Source organism: Sipha flava, unplaced genomic scaffold, assembly GCF_003268045.1.
Source record: "Sipha flava isolate LNK unplaced genomic scaffold, YSA_version1 361_pilon_pilon, whole genome shotgun sequence".
Taxonomy (NCBI): domain Eukaryota; kingdom Metazoa; phylum Arthropoda; class Insecta; order Hemiptera; family Aphididae; genus Sipha; species Sipha flava.
The window spans coordinates 59876-69081 of record NW_020273062.1 but is presented as its reverse complement, the minus strand read 5'-3'; the positions used below and the strand labels follow the sequence as shown (position 1 = coordinate 69081).

At 26.5% G+C, this 9206-nt stretch overlaps 2 protein-coding genes across 3 annotated transcripts; one reads left to right on the top strand and one right to left on the bottom strand.

The window, feature by feature from the left end:
- The first annotated feature begins 714 nt into the window (after positions 1-714).
- Positions 715-2126, top strand: LOC112687801 (partner of Y14 and mago). Of its 2 annotated transcripts, XM_025560746.1 has the most exons (3): positions 715-807; positions 886-1339; positions 1422-2126. In XM_025560746.1, the coding sequence occupies exons 2-3, from the start codon at positions 1032-1034 to the stop codon at positions 2023-2025; spliced, it is 912 nt and encodes a 303-aa protein (XP_025416531.1). In that variant the 5' UTR covers positions 715-807; positions 886-1031; the 3' UTR covers positions 2026-2126. The 2 variants fall into 2 exon arrangements, with proteins under 2 accessions (XP_025416531.1, XP_025416530.1); XM_025560745.1 differs by having other exon boundaries at positions 715-1339.
- Positions 2127-3813: 1687 nt separating this feature from the next.
- On the bottom strand, positions 3814-7080 carry LOC112687799 (bis(5'-nucleosyl)-tetraphosphatase [asymmetrical]). Its single transcript, XM_025560744.1, has 3 exons — positions 6849-7080; positions 6673-6788; positions 3814-4399 (listed from the first exon to the last, which is right to left on the bottom strand). Exons 1-3 carry the CDS (start codon positions 6961-6963, stop codon positions 4193-4195), a joined length of 438 nt encoding a protein of 145 aa, XP_025416529.1. The 5' UTR covers positions 6964-7080; the 3' UTR covers positions 3814-4192.
- Positions 7081-9206: the final 2126 nt, after the last annotated feature.

Genomic DNA, 9206 nt, shown 5'->3' with positions numbered 1-9206 from the left:
CATAGCCGCCATGTGCAAAGCTAGCAATTTTATAATCATAACGTACATTGATAATGTAAATAGGTACATAATATTAAAATAATAAATTAAAAAGTAACAATATTATATGCAGTGCTCGAATGGCTTAATTGTGTATTATCATCACGGCTATGGATAGGTTTTTCATGCGTGGGGCAAAGCTAAGGAACTATAATATTTATTATATATAGTTCTCTAGCAAAACCATCGGAGAGAATAATGATTGCGAATATTTTAAATTGTCGTTATCGTTTCAAAATTGAACAACGAACGCCCAACATAATGGTATTCCCACCGATTGTTATTCGAGATTCGAGAGCTTTATCGATACTTCATCACATTGACGAAGTCCAAAAATACACATAGATTATAGAATAATGGATTGGACACGCCTATAATTACTTTACGTGGAGTCGTGGTTTTTTAAAGAAAAGAGAAGTAATTATTAGAAATATTCTCTTTCTAGCATGGGGTATTTTTTATTATCTATGAAATTATATAAAAGTTTTTTTGTGTTTTTCCACAATTTAAAATTGAAAATGATAATAATGATTTGAAATCTCATTGGTAAAATCTTTCGACGCATGTTGGTCACATTGTTGTTGTATCCTTTGTAACAACGACGGTTTTATGATAAGAGGGTTTTTTTTTCCAATCGAGAAGCACACGCCACAAGTTTTTGGTGTAAGTGTTTGCCATTTTATCGGAAGCGTGGTATTTCAGTTTACTTTTTTTTCTATTCTTTCCGAGACTCCTAGTTGTTGCAGTCCAGTACTTAAAGCAGTATTGGTAAGTAGCAAATGGCCCATCAGTACTTGAACGAAACATCAGCTATTTTAAGAGACGATAAAGGTTACTACGTTCCAGCAACACAGCGTCCGGACGGCACTTGGCGTAAGGAACGGCGACTCAAGGAGAACTACATTCCCCAGGACGAAGTAGCACTCTACGAATCCAAAGGAAAGAAGTTTGTCATTAATAAACCCAAATTACCTCCTGGTGCTCCCGTTCCAATGGTTGCGGCACCAAAACAGCAGCAGCAACCTAAGCAGGTTCTTGCTGAGAAACCACCTAAGCAAGAGAAAGTTAAAATGCCTGAAGTGCAAAAAGTCAAAGAAACTAAACCTGTGGAAAAGAAACCGGAAGAGCCTGGAACTGATCCAGTGAAAAGAGTAAGAAATCTTAAGAAGAAATTGAAAAATATTGAAGAGTTGCAAGTTAAAGTAGCAGAAGGGCATTCAATTGATAATGATCAACGTAAAAAGATATCTACAAAGCATTTGGTTTTGAAGGAAATCAGTAATCTTGAAGCACTTATTAAGTGAGTATAAATGCAATCTTATATGTCATTATTAGTACTTGTATTTCAATGTTGGCTTATTATTAAATTTTTTTTTTCATAGAGTTTTGTTTCCTGAACCTCCAAAACCAACCAAGAAGGAAAGCCAGAAAGGTGGTAAAAAATCTGCCAACAAAAAAGATACAAAACAAGAAAACAAACCTAATAAAGTTAATGACAAAAAACAGACTCAAGTATTGACAAATGGAACCCAGGCTAAGAAAAATGAAAAGAAAACTGCCCTTCCAGTACAGCAAAAAGCTCCAGTGCAGCAAAAAGCCCAAGTGCAGCAAAAAGCTCCAGCACAGCAAAAAGCTACAGTACAGCAAAAGGCTTCAGTACAAACTAGCCAGAAGACTGAAAAGAGTACTAAATCTGAGGTCAAAACTAAGTCTCAACCTAAAACCCAAGAACAATCTAAAACCCAAGCCCAACCTAAGATACAAGTAAAATCAAATACAAAATCTAAAGCACTTGTTAAACCTGTTATTGAGATTTCAGTTGAAGCTGCTAAAAGAATCAGGAACCTTAAAAAGAAGTTGAAGACTATCGATGAGCTGGAATTGAAGGTTGCTCAAGGTGGTAAAATAGATAATGATCAACGTGTGAAAATTTCTAAGAAAAGTGAAGTATTGGCTGAAATCCATGCTCTCGAGAATGGAAAATAAAGAACCTTTCTATAATAGAGTATTACAAGAGGTTAATGATTTATTGTCTGTTGATATACATGTATATTACATATATATATATATATATCTGATTATATTAATTCTGATTTTAAATTTAATTAAAGTACTTTTGGTTTTATTTAAAAGTATTCATGTACTTATAAATCGTGTTTAAAACTAATTAACAATTTCTTTTTCTCAATTAATATAATTGACAAAAATCAATTAAATAACAACTAAGTTTCTTAAAATGTGTTGATTTTATTTTTATTACTTATAATTATTTTCCTTTAATATATAAAATGTGTAACTAACTTCATTGAACAAATCATATTTTTCTATATAAAAAAAAACAACTCTAAAACACCCGAGTTTTTTGTGTATATTAATAATAAAAGAAATGGTTACTCTTCAACTATTGAAATCAAGTATTACTATTTTCATAAGTTAATATTAAAAACTGCAATTTCAACAAAAAGTTATTGTTAAACTATTAATTTTGTTTAATTTTTTTGCTAAAGTTTATTTTCACAAATATTGTTTAAAGATTATGATAATAATAATATTTTAAATGGATTCTAATTTGTATCAATAAATTCACATTCAGGAATTGATTTTCTATACCACAATAAAGTTATTGACCTGTTGTATTTAAATAATTTGTGATTTATTTAATAATTTTAATTATCCTTTTAATATATTTATATAATATGACTAATATGTTGTGCCCATAGCATGTATCATTTTTTAAATGTTTTTATGTGGAAGTGTTTAAAAATGACTAATAATGATGAAATTGTTTATGGATAAGATGCTTGAGAAATGAACCACATTTTGTTTTTAGAATACATCTAAGTATTATCTAGTTTAATAATCTTGAATACCCATTAATAAATTTACAAAACAAGTTTGATTAAAGTAAGAAAATTTAATTTACATACAAAGAATCGGTGCCATTATTAATGATGGGAACTATGAGCAGTATTTGTGTTAGATACTTGCTGTTTAGTTCCTAAGTTACTCGATTATACAATCTTGATTGCAAAATGATTGCTAATTAACATGGATCTTCATTAGTTACTATTATTCAGAAATTGTATGGTGTTAAAATAAAAATTGTTTAAATATTGGTGTGATTCTATGAATGAACAGAACTTATATTATTATTTTTATTATAAGTGTTCAATAATATCTAATAATTCAAATAATATCTCATTTATATATTCCATAAGAGTTTTGTTATTACATTTTTTTTAGTACTCTTCAGACTAAAAATGTTATGTGTACCTACTTTATATTTAAATGTGGTTTTATTATAATATAATAATACAAAGTAAAGCAACTATGGTATTGTTAAATGCATTAGAAAAGACATGCCATACTATGTTATAGTTTGGTTCCTAGGTATTTATTACAACATTAAAATTTATAAAACAAAAATATTTTTATACTACACTTAAATAAATAAAGATTCATTAGAATATCACTTAACATTTTTTATTTATAGTTATTAATATATCCAAATAGTAAGAAAAAAGTTTTATTATTAAAAAAAAAAAATAACATTAAATTCGCAACAATGAATAATTTTACCAATTTCTTTTTTTTTAATGTCAATTAAAAATTTTTGGACATTTTTCATAAATGTATGTTCAAGTTTTATGATACTATACTTAAAAAGTGATTACATGCAGTATTACATTTAATAATATATTGTCATTAGATACTTGTTTATTTATATATTTGATAAAATCACACAGTTTGACTTACATAATTTTTCAGCCAGAATAAAGGTACAAATATATTATACTTATTCAAAACAAGATTCCAATTTATTCTTAAAAATCTATTACACCATAGTTTGATTTCAATCTTTCATATTAACAAAAAATTACTATACAAGCTTTTTATTGAATAAACGAAAAGTAAATTTTCCGTTTGTGTAATAATTATGAGGAAACAGACTAGATTGTCTTGAACAGGAGGAAACAGCTCGGTCGTAATATTTAAAGTAAAAATTGTTCTGTTAATGTTAATACAGGACTATATTAATTATTTAAAAACTTTTTTATTACTTTAATTTTATAGTACTTACAATGATGAAAAATAATAGAATTATAATTAAAATTAAAATGGTTCTATAAAGTTAAGATTTACATAAGTGCTTTCAAGCATTAGTTTTAATTAAATAGTTTTCACATTCATCAAGTAATTTTTGCAATTCAGGAAATGCAGCTTTTTCTTTGGCTTGTGTTAAGGGCAGCCATTTGAAATCCTTATGTTCATGAGATAATATAATTGGTGTATCAGGGTTAACTAAACAAGCTAACCAATAAGTAACTTGTTTGGTAAATGGCTTATTTTTTGGTGCATACTACAAAAAGAAAAAAAACATATTAATATAAAATAATATTTATACAATGAAATTAATTTTTAGGTACAATCTAACTGAAAATATTTAACAGTTCATTGTCATTGTAAACATTTTATTTCATTTTAGTAAATCTCACTAGAACAGTTAGTTTTAAATTAACATTTTAAAATAAAACTATATTAATAGGATTTTCAATTAACTATTTATTGAATATTTAAAATTAAAAAATAAATACGAGTACAAAAGCATTTCATAGATGAATCAAAATTTGAGTAAAAATTCATATTTATAGTTACCTATATAATTAATTCAATATTTTCATATTAATATCAAAAATTAGTTCTAAGCCAGGCTAAAGTGAAGAGGCAAACTAGGAGACTCAGTGCACCTATCTTTCACATCGCTTATAAAACGTTCCCTTTAATATTTCTCGGAAAAGTTTGGTGAAACGATCAACTGTTAGTTAAAAATAACTATACACAATAGAACATTTGAAAAACTGGTTTTGCAATTTAGTTTATATCACTAAGTATTAAACAATGTTCTATAAACAAAACTAATATTTACTAAAAATTATAAATTATATAGTAATATATATTTATAAATACATTATTTAATTTTTTTTTATTTTATTAAGGTATTAACAATATATTATTTAAAACGATAATTCTACTACAAATTTTTACTTTTTTACAGCCCATGGATTTGAGTAGAGTTTGTAGAGGAATTAATGTTGAGGAATGTTCATTAATAAAACCTCATAATATATGAATACTTTTTTATAATTAATTACCTAGTAATTGTATGGAATGCTGAGAATAATATACAAATTAGAGTTCCCCCTGCCATTTTTTGCCACTTTAAACTCTAGTTCTAAATTTTGAAAAACTATACAAAGTAAATTATTGTTTATAATTTAGGCATAAGGACATTTTATATATATTCAACTAAATTTATGATAAATTATGACAGTAAAGTATGCTTAAAATTATTATATTCCAGAAAACAGCTGCAAATGTAAATTTTACAGCATTTTTATTACTCTTTTGAATGACAGAAATTTAAAATAAATATTAAAATATTTTAAACATTGATATTATATCTAACTGTCAAAAAAAAAAAAAAAATTAAATAAGTTATACAAATATTTCAATTCTATTTTGGTATTTTTACATTAATTTACTTAAATTATAAATATTCAATGCTCTTTATAGTGGTAAATTTTAAATTCTTATCTGTACTGGAGAGAGTTGAAATATATTCGCAGCTTTTCCTATATCATCCATTAAAAATATTATGATTTTTATTCAAAAATCAAACCTTTTATTAAATATACTCATTATAAAATGAAAATTTTACAGTTAATGGTAGTATACACAATACTTATAAATAAATAATAGGCATAATTCTAGTTTAACAACCCATCGATTTTTTTAATTTTTTTTTTCCAAAACGTGTGTTTTATAAGTTTGTTAAAAAAAGAAGCCCGGACAAACTTCATTATGAAGTTATTGATGAAAAACTTTAAAAACTTAATTTTTTTCATAACCCGCATTTTTTTTAAAAAAATACTTAAGAGTTGAATATTTAATTTAAATTTTCACATATTTATATTTTTATTGTCCTTGATATCTACTTGAGGTGGTTTTGAATAGCAAGTAAAGGGATATTTTCGATTGGCACAGCGAAGCGACGAATACCGAAACACTTGTATATAGTTTCATTGGCCATTGTCGATACCACACGCATCATTTGCAAAAAAAAATTTTCATTTTTACACTAGTAGACAATTTTTAGTGCATTATTCTTCATAAATACTTTATATGTAAGTGAACCGGGGTCAATTGTTGAAATCGACGAATCATAATTCGGAAAGCGAAAATATCACAAAGGACATCACTTCAAGTTTTTCATCAATAACTTCAAAACGAAGTTTGTCTGGGTTTTTTTTTTTACATACTTATAAAACATTCTAAAACACACATTTTGAAAAAAAAAAATTAATAAAATCGATAGGTTGCTAAACTAGAATCGTTTCAAATAACATAATTATATATTCCAATTTCCTTAGTACTTAGGACATTGTATTAAATTTAACAAAAATATAAAATAAATCTGTAAATAATAGTCTAAACACAAATTTATTGTAAAATTTATTATTTTTCTTTTTAATTTCACATAGGGAGCTGGAAAACGATTCACTTTAATCTTCCTTCAATTTCTAACACTAAGACCTTGTTATAGTTATTTAATGCTTATATAAGTTTTATTACCGTCAACACTTTTTCAAAATCATGATGTATATTGAGATCTCGCGCTTTAATTCCAGCTTCTTCTTCAGTTTCTCGAATAGCTGCATCTATATTGAGTTCATTCTCTTCCAAGTGACCTAATGATACCACACAATTTAATACTGTTGATATTTCAAATTAAATATTTTTTTTTTTACCTTTAGGTGGAGTCCAATGATAATTATCATAAGATGCTTGCATAAGTAAATATTCATTTACATTATTACAGTTTTTTCTATAAATAACAAATCCAGCAGCTTTTCGAAGAGCCATAGTTTTTAGGATAAATTAGAAATACAATTTAAAAAATAAAAATACGTTCAACCCTCATTAATATAAATAAAATTAATTAACTATATTTTAAATGATTAAATATTGATGTATTTTTTAATTTTAATTTTTTTATTCTGTACTTATACACTATATAGAATAGATAAAATTTTGTCTATTCAATTACGTATTTCTTTTTGTATTCAGTTCACTTAAAAAAAATAAGAATTTGATAAGCGATACCCAAGTTCTCCGGGGTGATAAGAAAAAATGGTATATCAGAAAAATTCTTAAAAAATGTTGCCAATTTAGAAAAATAAAAATCCCACCAATCTATCCGCACTCATCACATTAAAATATTTCCCGAAAAATTCTGGAACTTAAAATTATTTATTTTCGAATTCATATATTATATTGCTATATTATCAAATAGTTAATAGGAAATACAAAAAAATATTATCTTACTTTTAACAATAACCGTACCGCAATAGATATCCTACGATTTCAAATCTCAAAACTAAAGTAAATGCTCTTGCGGCAGAAATTGAATTTTAAACATTTCAAAATACTAAAATCGAAAAACTCGTGTAAAAACTAATATTTCAGAAAAACAATGAAATAAAGCTTCAGAATTAAAATTATTTCACGATAACTAAAACATATTGTTTAAGTAAATTTTATATATATAACTATGAAAGAAAATTTATGGGAAAAAATACTTATGATGGATAAATAATCGTAATAATATATAATACAGTAAAATTGCCAATATAAAACACTATCAATGTTATTTATCTATCACTATCTATCTATGTTTTTATAATAAAATATATAATGTATTCACTATTCTGTATTAAACATTGTTCCATAACTTAACAATAAAACAAACAATTTGTTTTTCCTTTAGTATATTATCAATTATTTTATAAATATTAAAAATACATAAAACTAACTTATACAAACCCCTTTGCTGATTCGTAGATCAATGAAACATTAATTTCTTTGCCGTAATTTTGTGCTACATAAGATATATTCTGTTTCTATAAAAATTAAAATGCATACGAGTATTGCATATTACCAGGGGCATATTTAGATTTACTTCTAAGGGGGGGGGAGGACTTAAATTTTTTCTTTGAGTCAAGCTCAAAATTAAAAAGTAAAATTTTTGGTAATATTTAAATCAAGTGAATCCTTAATATTTGTGTTTTTTTTTTTTTATATAATCTAATGTCGGATCCACTATATTTACCTGATTTACATATTAGCAAACATTTTACTTGTAAATTTTAAGCCTGAATTAAAGAAAAATGTAAGTAGAAGTAAGAAGTAAGTCTAAATACGCCCTTGAATCGATCCCACGGAAAAACGGTCTGAAGTGAAATGTCCGGGTCCGGTTGTCAATTGGAGACTGACCAACTATATCACCGCGTAGGCTTTGCCATCAGTCGCGTTTTCGTACATTCGCCGATCGGTCGAGTGCAACGGAAGCTACAGCCAATAACAATATGCATACTCATTAATCGCTTTTACGATTTGTCATAATTTGACCATAATTTGTGCAACATCTCATTATAGAAAGTTTTGTTGAACGCCCGTTAACGATCACATTCAAATGTACATGGGTCGCCCACCAAATACCAAGACTCTTTTTGGGACCGGAGTAAATGGATTTGATATCATGTTTAATTATATTATAAACAAAAGAAAAATATTCAAAACAATAACGAGAATAATATTATGGATAAAATATAAATATATTATAATACATTTTTTAAATGGTGGAGGAAAGCTCGTACGGGCGTAAAACCTCCATCTTAGCATAGTGTTGATTCTAAGACATGGAGACATCAATCAGAACGGGTAATCATAATTAATAATTTATCATTTACCTCGTGAGGGCTGCTAGAAGAATTTTCCACGCGCGGACTTAAAAAAAAAAGAAATAGTGGAAACTTTTAATAGTGAAACTATTAAGTTCTAGATCATTATCAAGAGAGATAAAGAGACATTTGTATACCAGCCTAATACGACCAGTGATATTGTATGTATCGGAATCTTGGGCACTAAGGAAATCGGATGAAAATAAGTTCTTAATTCTAAAAAGAAAAATATTACGGAAGATCTTTGGTTAAATAAAATATGACATCACGGGAGAGTGGAGAAAAAGGAAGAAAAGAGAACTACAAGAAATTTTTAATGAAAATAACATAGCAGAGACGATCAAGAAAAGAAGGTTGTGATGGGCA

Bases quoted from the DNA above. Each gene is read 5' to 3' on its own strand.
- LOC112687801 (XM_025560745.1), top strand. From the start codon at position 819: ATGGCCCATCAGTACTTGAACGAAACATCAGCTATTTTAAGAGACGAT. The intron at 1,340-1,421 runs GTGAGTATAAAT...TTTTTTTCATAG, and splicing joins AATCTTGAAGCACTTATTAA to AGTTTTGTTTCCTGAACCTC.
- LOC112687799 (XM_025560744.1), bottom strand. From the start codon at position 6,963: ATGGCTCTTCGAAAAGCTGCTGGATTTGTTATTTATAGAAAAAACTGT. The intron at 6,789-6,848 runs GTAAAAAAAAAA...TGGTATCATTAG, and splicing joins TCATTGGACTCCACCTAAAG to GTCACTTGGAAGAGAATGAA. The intron at 4,400-6,672 runs GTAATAAAACTT...TTCTTTTTGTAG, and splicing joins ATTTTGAAAAAGTGTTGACG to TATGCACCAAAAAATAAGCC.